Source organism: Pan troglodytes, chromosome 6, assembly GCF_028858775.2.
Source record: "Pan troglodytes isolate AG18354 chromosome 6, NHGRI_mPanTro3-v2.0_pri, whole genome shotgun sequence".
Classification (NCBI taxonomy): Eukaryota; Metazoa; Chordata; class Mammalia; order Primates; family Hominidae; genus Pan; species Pan troglodytes.
In genome coordinates, this window is record NC_072404.2 from 54,337,301 (window position 1) to 54,357,177 (window position 19,877).

A 19,877-nucleotide genomic window follows, 5' to 3' on the forward strand; every position below is an offset into this window, starting at 1 on the left:
AGCTCTAAGAACACAGTTTGATTTCAGTTTATTGATCCAATTGAATGGATAGTGTTGTCATGTCTCCCTCTATTTCAAGTAAAATAGACTTTGCTATAAAATTATTTTTGAATTTTAGGAGAGTATATCTCAAAAACTGAGTTAAAACTTAGATGAAATGGTTAGAAAGCCTTGAAAACACGCTTTTAGAAATTTTTATTAGTTGTTTTGATTGTGAAACCCTTTAAGAATTTGAATTAAACTAAGAATTCTCTTCACATACATAACTACCACATTTTTCAAAGAATTTCTGGAGATTCACAGGTCTGTTGAAGCACAATCATAGGCAATAGGGGTTACACGCTTCTGGTTAAGAACTCTTAGGTTGCAGAGACTGGAAAGATGTCAGAGATAACTCAGACCGTGTTTGTAATCATGGCTAATCCCAGGGAAGAAGAGCCCCCAAGGGAAGTTGATCAGGGTCACTGGGTGACATCCATGGGAATGCAGATTTAGAAGGTAGCTCTTTCTTCATTGGAGCACAGCCAGTGGAACTGGTGACAACCTCCCCTGCCACTGTAACAGGAGGGGCAGTGAGAGACCCGGTCTGGGGAACCGCTGTCTCCTGTGTGCCTGGCAATCTCTGGGTGAGGATAGCAGAATTGGCTCATGCCTGCTGTCCTTCTAAGGACCTGTGGGTACACGGAGCCCAAGGGCAAACTCAGGAAAGCTGAATCCCGAGCTGAAACCTAAGAGCACGTCCAGGCATTAAATGGCTGCTTAAAGGCAGGAATCTGAAGGAATAAGGGATAGTATACACAAATTGATTCTTTTAAGAGATAACAAGATAAACATGCCTAATCGCAGTCTTATTTTTCTTCTTTCTATCAAGGACAATTTGTTATTTAAACTATAAAAGGGAGAGTCAGGGAGAATTAGCATCCAAAAGAGGGAAGTAACACCTAAAATGAATGAAAGAAAACAGAGCCTAACTTACATAAAGATGGAAACCTTAAGAACATATTTGATGTATATTTAGCGCTAAAAGATGAGATTGCAGAATCCTGCTTGGTGTCTTGGGAAATCCACAAAGCATGGGGAAGCAGCCGATTTTCAAAAGCCGATTTTCTTCCGCCATAAATTCCATGATGTTGTGAACAGTAGGCCAGTCTCTAGCAAATTTTAAAATCATTAAAATGATATTATATTTTAATAAAAGCCTGGAGATTGTTGAAATTCATTGTAATTTTCACAAAAAAATAAATATAAGCCAATTTCATTTTTTTCTTATAAAATAGGAGACTGGAGCTGCTAATACGTTAATTTGAGCCAAGTATTTGAAAGATAACTAATGAAAATGTAGTAAAAAAAGTAATGGAATCATAGCCTGTTGAAAACCACACTGGAATACTCTTCATTCATCTAGCAATAGGAACTCTCATGTGGCTTCATTTAGGACAATGTCTCTGATTCTTTGTTTTTCTTAAATAATGCTTTGATCCACTTGTCACATATTTAAATGACATAACCCAGCATGGAAACCTTATGTAATAAGTAACTAGATACAGATCCTGAACCATCTCAAAGGAAGTAGAGCCTAATGTTGAGGTGGTAATTAGTCACTCAAGTGCAGATCAGGTATGCAGACTCCACAGCAAGACAGGGAGGCTGCTGCACCCTTAGATTGTATTGCTGGATGTGGAGATGCTGATCAAAGCAGATGATAATCTTGCTGTGTGTTGTGCCAGGCCAACCACATCATGTTCTCTGTGAGGTAGCCTTACCTAAACTCCCCTAAGTCCCACAATGCAAAATTTAACAGAGAAGGCTGGTTGAATATCGTGTTGTTAAAGGAGCAGAGAAAGACCCAGTCTTTGGTAGTGGAGGTTTAAGCAGAATAACATGGCTATCCTCAGCTATTTAAAGGACTGTCACATGGAAAAGAAAAGCAATTTGTCACGTGCTGTTCCAGAATATAGAGTTTGAATCAGTAGTTATAAGTTGGAGAGAGTTTTCATTCGCTCTTAGAATGAATTTTATAGCAATTACAGCTGCCCCAAAATTTGGCTCACAAACTTCTACTACTGCTTATATTTCTGTTGCAAAAATACTTGCAATTCTGTGATTTCATTTGATTCTCAAAACAGTCGCGTGAAGGAGTGTAGCACTTGATTTTTGTCTCAGAAGGGACAGTGAAGGAAAGAGGGTAGGTGTGTGGTGTGGGTGAATATGTGTTGGGGTTTGAATTCTCTCTGTGGTAGTTTATTTCAGACAGAGATGTTGATAATGTACAGCCCTAAGAAGTCATGACTTATCTCTCTGGTAATTATTTTGATTTAATTAGTTGATTGTCTTATGTAGCAACTGTTTTAGAACAGCTCTTGCCTCCATTGTGTGCTTTGAAATAATTATCTTAATGCCCACATTTTGAGGCAGATTGCTATTGAGTAGAGTGTCTAAAACACTATATGATTTTATATATCATATTATATATATCTTATGAACTATGAGAATGCATCTTTTAACCCAGGAAAGCATCATGGATGTCATATGAAAGGGGGTGCATACTAGACTAAGAGTTAACTTGAGGGCCTGGCATCTCTTATATCATTTTGAAGTCTCATACTTTTCAGAACTTGTTAACATATTAGGAAAACCTCAGACATTTTGCAGGCACTGAAGTGTTTCAGGTTAAGCCAATTATTCACCATAAGAAAACAGTGATACATTTACCTTGAGTGAGCAGAGAACTTGTTGGAGCTCCGGATATATGAGAATCTTTTGGGAAAGTTGTGATTCAAAATCAGTGACTTCTCTGCTGATATTAGGAACCATCGTTCAAAGTGTACTTCCTTTATTGGGTGCAGTGGTATTATTTCAGGAAGGAGATGAGGGAAGTTGCCATGAGTGAAACCTGGCTCTAGAATTGAGGAGACGGAATGAAGAAAATGAGATGTTTTCCTTTTAGGGACATTTGGGTGGTATCTTAGATCCTGATGTCATCTGACACATGTGGGGACTGCTTCTAGGGTTCAATGTTTGGCAATGCTTCTTACTCCCCAGCTTTGGGGCCACATGGAAATGAATCCCATGTTCATCTACTTATCACCTGCAAAGCTCAATCAAGTGTCTGAACTCTGCAAATCCCCATTGTTCTGCCTGTAAGATGACAGTTACAGTGCTGTCTCCTGGGTTGCTGGGGACTAAAGGAAGATTAGGGCACACTGAGGAGTTACAGATGGTACCCCCTGTGCAGTGGATGCTGGAAGGAGGCTTTCAGTTTTTATTTTTAGGCCTTATTTTTTTTATGTAGCTCTGCAGCTTTTTATATTCTTGATATCTTTTGATTCTCAATATAATGAATAAGTATTATTCCTGCCTTCCTGATGAGAAGCAGAGCAAAGAAGCTCCTTTTGGAGAAGAGAGGTTGGAGAAGTCAGCCGACTTTCTCCAGGCCACAGAGCCATCAAGTTCAGGCCCACGTACAACCCGTGTGTGTGTTGTGACCCCATCCGGTGTTCTTTATTGCATTGCAGAGCCCTCTGAAGCCCCAGGAAGAGTGTGTTGTCTTGGAAAAATACCGTGGAATGTATTATGTAAAGTTCATTTCTGTTCACCAAGTGAGGAAAAATTGCTGGGCCAATAAAATTGCATCTATAATTCAGTCTTACGGCTGTCCCCTTATCTGCATTTTTGCTTTCAGAGAATTCGGTTACCCATGGTCAACTGTGGTCTCCAGATATTAAATGGAAAATTCCAGAAATAAACAATTCATCAGTTTTAAAGGGCACAGTGTTCTGAGTAGCAGGATGAAATCTTGTACTGTCTTGCTCTATCCCATCAGAGACGTGAATTTCCCCTTTGTCCTGCATATCCTCACTTTGGACCTGGGAGTCAGTGAGTTACCAAATTGACTGTCGCAGCATGGCAGTGCTTGTGTTCAAGGGACCTTTGTTTTACTAGATGGCCCCAAAGTGCTAGAGTAGGCACGCTGGCATATTGCTGTAATTGTTCTATTTTATACTACTCATTGTTCTTAATCTCTCACTGTGCCTAATTTATAAATCAAACCTTATCATAGGTTGTATGTATGGGGAAAAACATAGTGTATATAGGATTCAGTAATATCTCCATTTTCAGGGATTCACCCCAAGGTCTTAGAATGTATCTGCCATAGATAAAACTACTGTAAAGTTACAGTAAAACAAACATTACTTTTCACTTTACTTTTCAGATATGCAACTCTTCCGTGGATGTACCTGATGTCCAGAATCTTTTCCAGTTCGGACGTGGCTTTCATTTCCTATGTCTCACTAAACTTCATCTTTGGCCTTTGTACCATGCTCATAACCATTATGCCCCGGTTGCTAGCCATCATCTCCAAAGCTAAGGTCAGTAGCTTTGTAGCATCACCTCTACACTTCTGCACCTCTAGTGCAAAGACGGTGTTAACTCATGCCTCTTTTGTTGCTTTTCTGACTGGAATTCAATGGAAATGCATTGGTATCCACTGTCTTTAAACTCCAGAGAGATAAATGGATTCTAATTAACAAAAAACACATTGCCATTATAAAAGCCATGCCTAGGCTTAGCAACAATTGATGAAAAAATGTTCCGTTTTAGCCACTCCATTCTTGAGGGTAGAGCCATGAAGATGTTCACTGCCACATGCCTAGCATTTTCATCGAGACTATTTGTTGATGAATTACTGATGAATGGTGGAAGAGTGAGTCATTGAAACATGCCCTCTCAATGTTCACCATCGTTTGGGTCAGACACTACAAGATAGAATGTGCCACACAACACAGCTGACCATGCTCTCGGGGCACAGCATGTCTGAATGATGATCTGGCGGGATTCTACCCTCTTCTCTGGGATTTCTGGAACAAATTTAATTTTGCTGTTTTCCAAGTGTGGCAGCCAAGGGCTTTCCTGAGCATGAGGCCCGTGGTCAGGAAGAACTTCTCCTTGTGAGGTCAATGCCACTCTCCAATGGGCCGTTCTGATTAGCAAGTCATTTCTTAAATGTCATCTCCAGCAGGTGTCTAGGTCAAGGTGAACCCATTAGTCCTGCCACATTCCTTTCACTCCTGTCTCCTCCCTTAGTGAGGCCTGCCTGGGTCTTTGCCTCTGCTTTAATACTTCTTTCAGCCCCTCAGCATCCCCAGTGCTACCTGGAGATACGGACTTCAGATTTTGCACTTTCCTCTGCCCCCTTATTGCAATCCTTTTCATTCTGTTTTCTTTTCTCAGCTCTGACCACACTATTCTCTCCTGATTCCCTGCTGCTTATATGGAGTCTGATTCCTCAGTAGTTCCCAAATGTTTGGCCAGCTCAGGGGCTGAGAAATGACCTGGAAAAGGTACTGAGCTCCTAGTTTTGAAGCATGTGCTGCAGTTCTCATTTCAAATCAAACAGGGACTGATGCCTATTTAATTGGGATGAGTCTACTTCCTCATGGCTGGACTTTCAGAGACTTAGTAAATTTGCCAATGATAGCTAACATTAGTTTTTATTACTGTGCTTCATATTTGGATAGAAGCAGTGAACTCTATAAACGTCTATTATGCATTCAGTGATGGTAATAATCTATTTTGGTGATTTTTATAGATTTATTATTGACACTGATTTATATTAACATGTCTACACTTTAAAGAGAAAACTTGCAGAACCATTAATTGGCTTTAGCTTGAGGAGAAAATTGAAATCAGTAGAGACAGTGTACAATTTCCCTCCTCCCTCATCGGATCTCTAGCATGACATGAACCATCAGGATGTCAGTCATGAATCATGGTGAAACTGAAAAGAGACTCACAGTAGATAATCCTATTGGTGAGGAACTTGAAAGCAGAGAGCTTCCCTGGGGAGTGGAGTCACAGAAGTGAGATTTAGCTCCAAAAGAAAAAGGAAGAAGAATTGTCCATATCCAAAGAGGAAGCTGACCAGGAACCTTTCCACTCATGAGGTTCTACCAGTGTGGCAAGTGGAAAGGCTTGTTACCTTTAATTATAAACAGCATTGCTTACTTGTTAAAAAAAAATCAACAGGCAATGAGGTGTTTGCCAGAAAATGGATCTAAATCAATTGGTAACAAGTAATTAAAAGCAGCGTATTGCTTTTGTTTGGGTCTTTCTTTTCCTTTGCTCTTTATTTTGATATTATTTGCTTAGGAAGCAACCTTATTCAAATGTTTATTTCAAATAATTTCAAATTTTCATTTGTAGGTTATGGAGCTTTGTAGCATTAATTCTTGTAGAATTAATGAAAGAAACCAAAAAAGGTGACTGGATTCTCAGATCACTCTTTTTCTTAAAAAATAAAAATATTTTAAGTTCTGGGGTACATGTGCAGGATGTGCAGGTTTGTTCCATAGATAAATGTGTGCCATGGTGGTTTGCTGCACCTCTCAACCCATCACCTAGGTATTAAGCCCAGCATGCATTAGCTATTTTTCGTAATGCTCTCCCTCCCCCACCCCATCCCCCAACAGGCCCCAGTGTGTGTCGTTCCTGTCCTTGTGTTCATGCGTTCTCATTGCTCAGCTCCCACTTATAAGTGGGAATATGCAGTGTTTGGTTTTCTGTTCCTACATTAGTTTTCTGAGGATAATGGCTTCTTGCTCCATCCATGTCCCTGCAAAGGACATGATCTCCTTCCTTTTTATGGCTGCATTGTATTCTATGGTGTATCCATCTATCCAGTCTATCACTGATGGGCATTTCGGTTGATTCCACGTCTTTGCTATAGTGAATAGTGCTGCAGTGAACATATGTGTGCACGTATCTTTGGAATAGAATGATTTATATTCCTTTGGGTTTATACCCAGTAATGAGATTGCTGGGTCAAATGGTATTTCTGGTTCTAGATCTTTGAGGAATTGCCACACCATCTTCCACAGTGGTGAACAATAAGTCTGAATATCTAGTGTAACCAGTATTAACCATTGTGTTTACAAATTATAGTGTTAATGTAATCATTTTCATTGTTACCAAATCACAGTTTATATGATGACACATTTTGAGTTCAAACACAAGATCTGGAACATCTGTCTTTCCCACTGGTGAGGCTCCCTGTTGGAGTGAGGGGGATGTGGGGGAGCAAAAACTCATGTTTTCTAATTTATTTCTTTGTATAATTATCATTTTCACAATTTTCACATAATCCTAAATCGAACACTTACGGATTGTTATTCTGTGAGTTTGTGCACCTGCATCCCCCTTCTATGTATGGATTATTTGTTAACTCAGTGTTCATATATTGCTAACACCTTTGTTCATACTTGTTTAGAGATCATTGTGATTTCCTTAAAAGTAGATGTAAAAATCATCACTGTTCTCAAGCAAGAAAACCTTGAAAGGCAAATACCAGTAGATCTAATATCTCTAAACAAAATACCTTTGTTTTGATGGCTGTCTGAGAATATCAGTGAATAGTTGGGATAGGGAAGACCTGGAACACAGAGCTAACCAAGGAGAAAAAGAAGTTATTGGTATATGTTATGAAAAGGGGAATAGCTTTTAATTGGATTTTTTTTCTTTTTTTCACTGTGCAGAATTTACAGAATATCTATGATGTCCTCAAGTGGGTCTTTACTATTTTTCCTCAATTCTGCCTTGGTCAAGGACTGGTAGAACTCTGCTATAATCAGATCAAATATGACCTGACCCACAACTTCGGCATTGATTCCTATGTGAGTCCCTTTGAGATGAACTTTCTGGGCTGGATCTTCGTGCAACTGGCCTCGCAGGGCACAGTACTTCTCCTCTTGAGGGTTCTGCTACACTGGGACCTTCTGCGATGGCCAAGGTGGGTTCCGAAGGGCTCATCCTCGAGCTGCACTTACTCCTGCAAAACGAGAGGAAGAGAAAAATTCATCCTGGAGGTTGTAAAATAAAAATTATATCTGATCAGCATTATACATAGTTCTAATGCGTTAAGATTTTATTATTTTTTAAACATTGATTGGTGTCAGTCACCCATACCAGGAAGGAAAATTTCAAAAGATAAGGTGACAAACTGTGAGATAATCTTTCCAATTATTTGTCTCAGCATATTTTCTTTTTAAAAAAATTTTTTTATTATACTTTAAGTTCTACGGTACATGTGCACAATGTGCAGGTTTGTTACATATGTATACATGAGCCATGTTGGTGTGCTGCACCCATTAACTCATCGTTTACATTAGATATATCTCTGAATGCTATCCCTCCCCTCTCCAACCACCCCACAACAGGCCCCGGTGTGTGATGTTCCCCTTCCTGTGTCCAAGTGTTCTCATTGTTCAATTCCCACCTATGAGTGAGAACATATTTTCACTTTGAAATTGCTGAATTTCTCTGTTACTTTGAAGCAGCTAAGGTAAATTTGGTTAATACCATAACATTATTTTTACAACTAAATACCAAGAACTCTGGGAGCAGGAAGATAGGAAAATTCAGTACAGATGTCTATGTGTCCTTTGCTGGATCTTGTTGCTTATGCTGCTGTACTCTGATCTTTGTCAGGTGAGGTTGAAAGTCAGTAGCATGGGGCATGTGTAGACATGTAGATATATAATGTGGTTTATACACATGCATGCACACACATGCATTCCTACTACTATAAATAGGATTTAATGTGGCCTTGAAAGGATATCTGAAATATTGTCAGATAAAACATTTGCACTACATAAGGAAGCAATGTGCTTTCCTGTGTAGGGTCCACAATGGTTGGCTTCCCCCCCATACCCAAGTGGCCTGAATTCATTGGCCTGCTCTTTCCAAGGGCTATGTATTTCCCTCTGACCTCTACTTGAGGGAGGGATCCTTTTTGGAGAAATTACCAATTAAGACCATGTCACTAGAAAATCTATTAAGGATTATAAAGACACATGATTAATAATTTATGGTGATCTCTTCATAGAATTATTTTTCCTTTCAGCCATTTCCTGACATATTTTGTTACATAACCCCTTTTAATAAAGTAAAATAGACACCGTTTTGAGTATAAATCCCAATGTGCTTTTGAATTGGCCACATCACCCTGGAGTCTGCAGATTTCCAATAGCTGACTGAACCTGGAGTAAAATGCAGAGTGCCCTTTAAACATAATTTGTTCTCTGATGTCCCTTACTAGTTTAGTCTATTTTAAAAAACTGTAATGTAGGATCCCCCTTGGCAGATTTCAGGGTACTCCATTTTCCTATAGTATCAAAAGATTTTTCTTTAAAGAGAAAAATCTGTATTACCTTTACTTTCTAGAGTTGTAAGTATAAGTTGAATTGTATTTTAGAATAATGTCCTCGTTATCCACAGTAAAGAGTCAATTTTTTTCTCTACATGAAGGTTACAGAGCATAGAAATTTAAGTGAATTTAGACGCTAGTTGCCTACTACCATTTTATGGATAACTGTCATAATGACTGCATAACCCAGTCAATTTACTTTTAAGACCCAGATCTAACTAAGCCACTAATCATTGTTTGAAAGGTAAAGCCCAAGGTTCTTAGCAAGGCCCCCCCTGAAGTGTGGTGCCTTCTGCTCAGTGAAGGTGTCTGTGATCCCCCTCCCATCTCCACAGGGATATTTGTTGCCCTGCCTCTGGGACTGGGCTGGTGCCTTCTCCGTGTTTCTGTTACGCCCTCTTTCTCTATTAGGGCACATCTATGTTGGTTTATGGTATCGATATGCTACTCATAATTGAATCTTGCAAGAAAATAGGGAGACCCTGCCCTGTGCAACTGGGAATGGATAGATCCTGCCTTCCCAGCCTGAGCAGGGCCCCTGTCACCTGCACCCACTGCTGAACGTGAGTGCTGAGATCCCACTTCCTTGCTGTCCTTCCCTAACCTGCGCTGACTCCTGTCCAGCTGTCCCACTGTCCTGCTGCTGGCCTTGGGTTGTTTGCCATGAATTCAGGTTTCCATTAGGACCTGAGCCCTAGTTCCTGCCTATTTTGTCTCCTGCCTAGAGCTGCACTTTTGCTCTCTGTACCCTAGGTGCTGGCTGGGTTGGAACAGCCACACTGTTCAGATATGAGATATGCTGCATATCTGGAAAGTTCTGCTATACCTAGGTCCCATCTGAATTCTTCCTATTTAATACAGGGATCATTTGTTAGTCATTTTCAGTTAGAGGATAACTAAGTGGCACATTTCTGGGCATAGTTGGATTCCTGTATTAGGACACTGGATTGTTGTGAGTGGGTGGACCAGAAGTAAGCTCGGTCAATTGTCTCCACCAACCAGAATTACTTGAGGAGATTTAAATGAATGTGCACACCTGGGCCCCTCCCTAGAACTCTGTAATGAGAAGCTCTGGGGTCCCAGGAGCTGTTCATAAAGCTTCCCAGGTAATCCTCCTGAGGAGAGAATGAGCAAGCTGATGTGGGTTACTGTGAATACTGCTCTGCCAGGCAGGAGGGAACACAGGTGGCACAACTTCCTGTTGGAGTGGGAAGACTTCCGAAAGTCCAGGATAGGGTGAAAGGTCAATAAACACACCTTCATCTGGGAGAGGGAAATAACATTCAAACAGAAAAGTGTAAAATTCAATGAATTTTCACAAATTGAACACACTGATGTAGCCCCCTCTCACTAATAAACTGAATACTACCAACACTTCAGATGGCCTCTCATAAACTTCTCCATCAATAGCTGCACCCTAGGTAACTGCAATCCTTATTTTTATTTTTATTGATTCATTTTTCTTGCCTTTGAACGTTATATAAATGAGGTCATGTAAGATAGAATTCTGAGTATCTAGCTATATTTTTCTCATCGTCTATGTTCTGTGTAGAATAAATTATATATTGTCAAATGGTGATTTCAGGTGTGGAAAAATAATAAAGAAAAGTTGCCGGGGATACTGGGAGCTTGCCATGGATATTGGATTTTATTTTTAATACCTTTTTTATTTTGAAATAGTTTAATAATCAGAAGAAGTTGTAAAATTATTATCGAACATTGCTATGTACCTTACACCCAGCTTCTCCCAATGATAATATAATAATATATTACATGGCAATTTACACTGTCAAAGCCAGGTAATTGATGTTGGTTATGATACTAACTCAGTCGTTATCATTAAAATATAATCATTAAATATATTTTAAATGATTAAATATAATAATTAAAATGTTGGCATATTATAGTTTATAGGGGAAATTGAAATTTATTGGAAAGTCAAATGTGTCAGATTGCAAATTAGAAAGAAGATTAAAAAGTGAGCAGCTCAGATTTAGAGAAAATAAGAGTTGAAAATTAAATTTGCATTCCTCTGATAGATACTTACTGAATACTTTTTGCAAAGTATTGTGCAAAGTGCTGGTTATATAATCCTTTTATGCGATTCAACATATACTATAAACTTATAATGTTTGAGTACTTTTATATACAATCTACATTATTAAATGACTTGTTTAGTAAAAAGCACTTAATAAGTAAATGCCTTATAATAATTTTGTGATAAGTTATTTTAACATTTAGTACAATTAATCTGGCATGATCTTATTCATAAAATTAAAAACTAGCTCTAGTCTAGTGCTAATTCATTTCAGCATCTTTTAGGAATGTGTATATTTCATTTATGTTAGACAATAAAAAATGGATTCTTGCCTGATAATCAGGATGGCAGAACTTGGATGCTCTGGACAAAGCTGACTGCCCAGAAGTCCGAAGGTGATATCTTCCATTTTTTACAAATCTCTGACCTTTTTGCCTCTTCTAGACTATTCCGGTATCATTTGCTAGGTGTGAATTCACTCTGATTTCATCTTCCCAGGGGTCATTCTACTCTCCAAGGCACAGTCAAATCTTCTAAGGATACAGATGTTGAAAAAGAGGAAAAGAGGGTGTTTGAAGGAAGGACCAATGGAGACATTCTTGTGTTATACAACCTTAGTAAACATTATCGACGCTTTTTCCAGAATATTATTGCTGTGCAAGATATTAGTTTGGGCATACCAAAAGGAGAGGTAATGAAGCTTCTATTTTTAATCTTCTTCTGTTGTGAACCTGTACCACTCTAGTAGCTGATCTGCTTGTGTTAGTCTCAGAATATTTGAAATCAGAGCCAAAAATAGCCTTCGAATTTTAGAAATTCCTACAAAATCAGTAGGAGCAGAACCAAATAGAGGGTCTGTTGACTATTTCATAGTAAAAACTTGGCTGATTGATAGGATTTATTTTGTTTTATAATCTTAAAAATTTCATGTGATTGCATAGTTTTAATTATGACTTGGGCTATGGGATAACTTTTTGTTGAGCAAATATTTTTTTGAATCTAATTAAGGAACCACTTTTATCTCTTACTGGGACATCAGTACTCTAAGTGTCCAATTAAGCCCATCTGGCAAAATGCTGCTCAGAAAAGGTAAAGAACACTCATCCACCATAGCAATAGCTCAGGAAGTTTTTTTCACAGGTAAGACATTAGTTCTAGTTATAATGTTTAATCAGAACTGACAGAAGCCATATAAATTGTTCCTGATTTATGCTTAATGTGTAAAGGGAAATCAGTTCTGGAAGTGATTGCCTTCAATTAACTGTTAAAAATAAAAGAGCACCTTGCATTCATATTGTTCCCAGCTCCTGAGAAATTCAAAATAGGTTATATTGTTATCTGATTGGTATCTATATTCTACTTGTGATCTGACAGTAGGTGTCTCAGATATGTGTATTATGAGGTAAAGAGAAGCCGAGAGATCAATCTGAAGTAATGCAGGCATATTCTTACTCTCTGAACTATGATTTCTGGTAGATTAGAACAAAATGTTAAGAAAGGATTTTTTTTTTAGTAGTTGTTAGCTTCTGCTCTAAGACTGGCTATGCAATCTTACCCATCTTATTGAACTATTTTTTGTACCCTTGCTTTAAAAATCATGATTATTATAGTTTTGCCGGTACCTCTCCATAGTAGTTTGAGGCAAGGGGGTGTGGGGGGGGCCAAGGTTCACTGAAAATCAACTGACAAAAGGCAGATTAACAGGAAAAAGGCATATGAATTTATTTGATTATAGTTTTACGTGATACGAGAGCCTTCAGAATGAAGACCCAAAGATACAGGGAAACTGTCTGTTTTTATGCTTAGGTTCAACCAAGTACGGACAGCCATGTAGAAATATGGTTGGACAAAAAGAGTATGACCCAGTTAATGCTATTAGACTGAGAGGGGAAGCCCAGCAAGGCCTCTCTGTTTAGATGCGCTTTTTTTTTTTTGAGTTATTATCTATATGTTTATGATGTTTTATTTTTATTTTTAAAATTTTTATTTTAAGTTCTGGGATACATTTGCAGAATGTGCAGGTTTGTTACATAGTTGTAAATGTGTCCTGTGGTGGTTTGCTGCACCTCTCAACCCATCACCTAGGTATTAAATCCCACATGCATTAGCTATTTATCCTGATGCTCTCCCTCCCACCATCCCTCTGACAGGCCCCAGTGTGTGTTGTTCCCCTCCCTGTGCCCACGTGTTCTCGTTGTTGAGCTCCCACTTATAAGTGAGAATGTGCAGTGTTTGGTTTTCTGTTTCTTCCTTGTGAGTGTGGGGCAGGACCCTCTCTGGAATGCAGGTCTGTCTTATGACCTACAGTCAAACAAGGTAGGACAGATAACTTCTTTAGGGGTAATTTTTGTACTGAAAAATATGTAAAAGGGGAGAAGTTAGGGTAATATTTTTGGTTTTATGGTGGCTTTGGGGAAAAGAGGTTCTAGTTGCTATGACCAGCCTCAGGGGAGAAGGAGGGGCTGGAGACAGCAGGGCAGGAAAAGGTCAGAGTAAAACTTTTGATTCTGAGGCTGCCTTTGGGGCCTTCACTTTGGGGTATTATTTTCTGAGTCCCAACAGGGCTAAGAGATAAACTTGTAAAACATTGACAGAATGATGCTCCAGGTATCTTAAATGGTCCAAGATGCCATTTAAAGTTAGATTTTATTATCTTAAGCTCTTATAAGCATTACAGTTTAATTACCTAGATGGAGAGTGCTATGCAAAAGTCTGTGGAAAATACAGAAATGACTAAGATACAGTCCTGTGTTGTTTAACAATGGGGATATTGTCTGAGAAATGTGTCATTAGGTGATTTCATTATATAATATACTTTCACAAACCTACATGGTATAGCCTACGACACACCTAGGCTGTATGGTAAGCCCATTCCTCCTTGACTACAAATCTATACAGTATGTGCTGAATACTGTAAGCAATTGTAACATAATTGCAAGTATGTGTGTATCTAAACATAGACAAGGTACAGTTAAAATATGGTATTGTCATCTTGTAAGATGACCATTGTACATGCAGTTCATCATTGCCTGAACTATCATTGACTGTATATCCTTCTCCATCTAGAAATTAATAATCAGTTAGGAAACAAAATATCGTAAGCGTATACTATGTTACATGGGAGCATAAGCATTGTCCCAAGGCAGGGACTGTGATATAATAATGTAATATTTTTTGGAAGTCACAGCATCATAATAATTGTTATCCTCCCAATTTCATTTTTGTATATATTAAAGTACTTTCTAAAAAGAAGTGAAAGGTGCATGAGTGGTATTGTCTTCAATGCTGTCAGTCCAGAGAGGGTGGCTGTGCAGGCAGGGAAGGAAAGGTGGGAGGACAGGGTATGTGGGGAGAGCTTTATTCAAAATGTGGTTTATAGCTAAGCCTAAAAGCATTGGTAGAATTTGGATAGGCTGATGGTGGTGTACCCTGGAACATGGACAGGGTAGGCCTGGGGGAGACGGACTCATATTGCAAATGGTGGGAGAGATGCAGGGAAAGCAGGGAAAACATGGTAATTGAAGCAGATGGCAACTCAGGGGGTTGTGAAATTCAGAGGTCCAAAATAGGGTGAGGTGATGGTTAGGTGGGGCTTGGTGGCAGAAAATCCAGAAGCAGTCACTTTCCAAGATTTGAGGAGCCAGGAAGCCAGTTTGTATCCATAGATCGCAGCTCCTAGCCATCAGAAAACAGCTGTCTTGGAAGGAGATTGACAGAACCAGAGAGACACTGTCACCAAGGTGGACTCTCAGGCACAGTATATGCTGAGGCACATGATAGAGACAAAGTGTAGAAAAGACAGCAAGAAGGCCATTTTACACGTTGGCTGTAAGGCGAGATTTGATCAAGAACTGAGTTGACTCTATGCTCAATGTCAGAATATAGAACGAGAGTTTCTCTTTTAATTAATATCAAGATTAGCTTAGACTCTGAGTTAGGAGTGAATTTGCAGGAATTTACAGGCTCTTCAATGGAAAAAGAAGATATATAAGAAAGCTGTGAGCACTACACACACACATACACATACACAGACAAACACATATGTATATACAGTAGAAGATGGAATCTTTTAAGAAAATACTTTAAAATATACAAAAATGAAATTAGGAGAATAATAATTATAATGATGTGACTTCCTAAGAATATTATATTATCTCTGCATAATTTGGGGGTAGTTGGCATTTACTTCTCATCCTCTTGAGTTTTCCACACACGAATTTATTGTCTGTAAATTACTGCTGAAATTCTTACACCATTCAAGTGCCATGATGATTTTAAGAGGACTTTGTAATCTATACAGTGTTTTATACAATATTGTCATTTTAAAACTCCATAAATAACACAAACCAACAAAGTCAACTCAAAGTTGGCTAAAAGCAAGTGCTGTTTCTGATATAATTTTGATTTTATTTAACTTGTTCTATTTATTTAGCTTGTTTGATTGAATGTGCTTTACTTAACTTTGTTTCCTCTTAGTGCTTTGGACTTCTAGGGGTGAATGGAGCTGGGAAGAGCACGACTTTCAAAATGCTGAATGGTGAAGTTTCTCCAACTTCAGGACATGCTATCATCAGGACTCCCATGGGGTAAGATACAGATTTCATCATTTTTGCTGCTTAAAGAGACAATAAGCCCAGAGAACCCCCAGCATTTTCCCTCAGTCCTGTGGAATAAAATTTGAAAACATCATTTTCCTCCAAATTTACCTTCCAATTACCACTCCTCTGATGTGGGGAAAAGTTTCCAAATATGAATAAACTGAGCTCAGTACTTCCAGCTGGAGTAAAGGGCCTTGGAGGTCTTATCACAGAGCAGCCAAAGGCAGACCTCCCTGGGAGGTATCAGAGTGGATTGGAAGTGCCCAGCTCCTCTCTGCAGATGGAACTCAGGTGGTTCTTCTTTATTCTCCTCTGGATAAAACTTCAAATGTTCCCATCAGCCTAAGTGGCCAGATGGTTTCCCTCTTTTTACCACCCAGACTTCCTCTTTCAGGTGGTCATGACTCCTTCAGGGTGGGAGCAGCGAACACATTAAAAACCAAGAAAGCGGCCTCTAGGGAAGGAGGCAAGATGTTTATTCCCCTTGCTTTAACATATGTGAGGTCCCTGGGCACCCTGCACACTCAGAGGCTGCCTGAGGCCAGATGACCCATGCAGGCTCTGTGGGTAACATACACTCATGCACTCCTTTATGTCACTCTTACCTGGGCCCTTTCACTCCCATTTCACAGGGCACTTGATTCTTCACCTCCTTCTAAACTGTGTGCTTGGTTGGGAACCATTCAGGGCATGGTGCCTTCATGCCCCTTTCTGCACCTGTGTGGTAGTGTGTCTTCCCTTTTCCCCTGCTCTGATCAGGACTAATGTTAATGATGTTTCTCTCTACTGCAAGAAGAAATCCCCTGCTCTAAACCGCTCTGTGCTCAATTTGCTCTTTGATTTGTGTGCTATCAGGTTTACCCTAACAGCAAACTGGGCTCAATATCACAAACTAAAATCTTAGACCTTTAATTTCATAGCCAGTTTCTGGTGATTCTTTCTCCACACACCACTCCTGTGCTGTGCCTTCTAATATGGATGTCCTCGTATCCCATTCTGTTTTCAGCACTGTGTTACAAGGCCCCAGGCATCTGTCTTTCTTTTTTCCCACTACAGCAAACTCATGGTAACTTGATGGGTAGTCAAATTCATAGCTGTCTTTATGAATTTAAACCCAGCACCCACCAGCCAACAGGTTGAGATGCGACCTCCAGCTTTCTGTTCAGTTTCTGATCCCCAGAGATATTTATTTTTAAGAGAGGTTATATGTTCTTGACACTAGTTTTGTAGCAATGAATATGGCAAATAAAAATCGATTAAACATTGTTTTGTGGATGTAGAGAAAGAACTGTAAGGGATTGTGTCTACAATTTCCCACTGGAATTTTAATTGACTTTATGTTGCATTTATAAATTAATTTGGAAAGAACTAACATTTGACAATCTTTTTTTTTATAATCACTTGCTAAAATAAATATAATTCATTTGTAAAAGTATTTTAATTAATCCTTACAGTCTATTAGAAGAGAATGCTCTTATCAGTAATTAATGAAACTTTTCTACACTTTCTCTACAGTAATGTCTCCTTTTTAAATTTTATTTTTTATTTCAATAGGTTTTTGGGGAACAGGTGGTGTTTGGTTACATGAATAAGTTCTTTAGTGGTGATTTCTGAGATTTTGGTGCACCTCACCCAAGCGGTGTACACAGTACCTAATTGTGTAGTCTTTTATCCCTCACTCCCCTCCCAACATTTCTCTCCAAGTCCCCAAAATTCATTGTATCATTCTTGTAATTCATTGTATCATTCTTATGCCTTTGTGTCCTAATAGCTTAACTTACAATTATAGTGAGAACATAAGAATGCTTGGTTTTTCATTCCTGAGTTACTTCACTTAGAATAATAGTCTCCAGTTCCATCCAGGTGGCTGCCAATGCCATTATTTATTTAGTTCCTTTTTGTGGCTGAGTAGTGTTTCATGGTGTATATATATGTATATATATACACATATACATATATAGATGTATATATACACATATATACATATATATTCTTTATCCACTTGTTGATTGATGGGCATTTGAGCTGGTTTCAAATTTTTACAATTGCAAATTATGCTGCTATAAACGTGTGCGCAAATATCTTTTTCATATAATGACTTTTTTTCCTCTGGGTAGATACCTAGTAGTGATTGCTGGATCAAATGGTAGACCTACTTTTAGTACTTTAAGGAATCTCCACACTGTTTTCTATAGTGGTTGTACTAGTTTACATTCCCACCAACAGTGTAAAAGTGTTCCCTTTTTACCACATCCATGCCAACATCTATTATTTTGATTTTTTGATTATGGCCATTCTTGCAGGAGTGAAGTGGTACCACATTGTGTTTTGATTTGCATTTCCCTGATCATTAGTGATGTTGAGCATTTTTTCATATGCTTGTTAGTCATTTGTCTATCTTCTTTTGAGAATTGTCTATTCATGTCCTTAGCCCACTTTTTGATGGTATTTTTTGTTTCTTTCCTGCTGATTTGTTTGAGTTCTTTGTAGATTCTGGATCTTAGTCTTTTGTCAGATGTATAGATTGTGAAGATTTTCTCCCACTCTGTGTGTTGGCTGTTAACCCTGCTGATTGCTTATTTGGCTGTGCAGAAGCTTTTTAGCTTAATTAAGTCCCATCTGTTTATCTTTGTTTTTGTTGCATTTGCTTTTTGGTTCTTGGTCATGAAGTCTTTGCCTAAGCCAATGTTTAGAGGGGTTTTTCCGATGTTATCTTCTAGAATCATTATGGTTTCAGGTCTTAGATTTAAGTCTTTGATCCACCTTGAGTTGATGTTTGTATAAGGTGAGAGATGAGGATCCAGTTTCATTCTTCAACATGTGGCTTACTAATTATCCCTGCACCATTTGTTGAATATGGTGTCCTTTCCCATCTTTATGTTTTTTTGTTTGCTTTGTCAAAGATCAGTTGGCTGTGAGTATTTGGCTTTATTTCTGGGTTATTGATTCTGTTCCATTCATCTATGTGCCTATTTTTATACAAGTACCATTCTGTTTTGGTGACTATGGCCTTATAGCATAGTTTGAAGTTAGGTAATGTGATGCCTCCAGGTTTGTTCTTTTTGCTTAGCAATTGCTTTGGCTATGTGGGCTTCTTTTTGGTTCCATATGAATTTTAGGATTTTTTTTTCTAGTTCTGTGAAGAATGATGGTGGTATTTTGATGGGAATTCCACTGAAATTGTAGATTGCTTTTAGCAGTATGGTCATTTTCACAATATTGATTCTACCCATCCATGAGCATGGGATGTGTTTCCATTTGTTTGTATCATCTATGATTTCTTTCAGCAGTGTTTTTTACTTTTCCTTGTAGAGGTCTTTCACCTCCTTGCTTAGGTATATTCCTAAATTTTTTTTTTTTTTTTTTTGCAGCTGTTGTAAAAGGGGTTGAGCTCTTGATTTGATTCTCCGTTTGGTTGCTTTTGGTGTATAGCAGAGCTACTGATTTGTGTACATTAATTTTGTGTCCTGAAACCTTGCTGAATTTATTTACTAGTTCTAGGAGTTTTCTGGATGAGTCTTTAGGGTTTTCTACGTATACAATCATATCATCAGCAAACAGTGACAGTCTGACTTCCTCTTTACCAATTTGGATGCTCTTTATTTTTTTCTCCTGTGTGATTGCTCTGGCTAGGACTTCCAGTACTATGTTGAATAGAAGTGCTGAAAGTGGGCATCCTTGTCTTGTTCCAATTCTCAGGGGGAATGCTTTCAGCTTGTCCCCATTCAGTATAATATTGGCTGTGGGTTTGTCATAGATGGCTTTTAATACCTTAAGTTATGTCCCTTCTATTCCTATTTTGCTGAGGGTTTTAATCATAAAGAATGCTGGATTATGTCAAATGCTTTTTCTGCATCTATTGAGATGATCATGTGGATTTTGTTTTTAATTCTGTTTATGTGGTGTATCACATTAATTGGCTTGCATGTGTTAAATCAACCCTACATCCCTGGTATGAAACACATTTGATCATGGTGGATTATCTTTTTGATATGCTTTGGATTCAGTTAGCTAGTATTTTTATAAGGATTTTTTCATC

The 19,877-nt window shown here is 38.5% G+C and overlaps 1 protein-coding gene across 3 annotated transcripts in view; it reads left to right on the forward strand.

Annotated features, from left to right (window-relative positions):
* The window catches only part of ABCA13 (ATP binding cassette subfamily A member 13), a 477,235-nt gene that overhangs the window by 342,256 nt on the left and 115,102 nt on the right, over positions 1 to 19,877 (forward strand). For all 3 annotated transcript variants that reach the window (XM_009442731.5, XM_016957445.4, XM_009442734.5), the window contains exons 52-55: positions 4,214 to 4,370; positions 7,533 to 7,786; positions 11,739 to 11,931; positions 15,717 to 15,826. In XM_009442731.5, the coding sequence (XP_009441006.5) occupies positions 4,214 to 4,370; positions 7,533 to 7,786; positions 11,739 to 11,931; positions 15,717 to 15,826 (714 nt within the window). The remainder of the gene's footprint in view (positions 1 to 4,213; positions 4,371 to 7,532; positions 7,787 to 11,738; positions 11,932 to 15,716; positions 15,827 to 19,877) is intronic.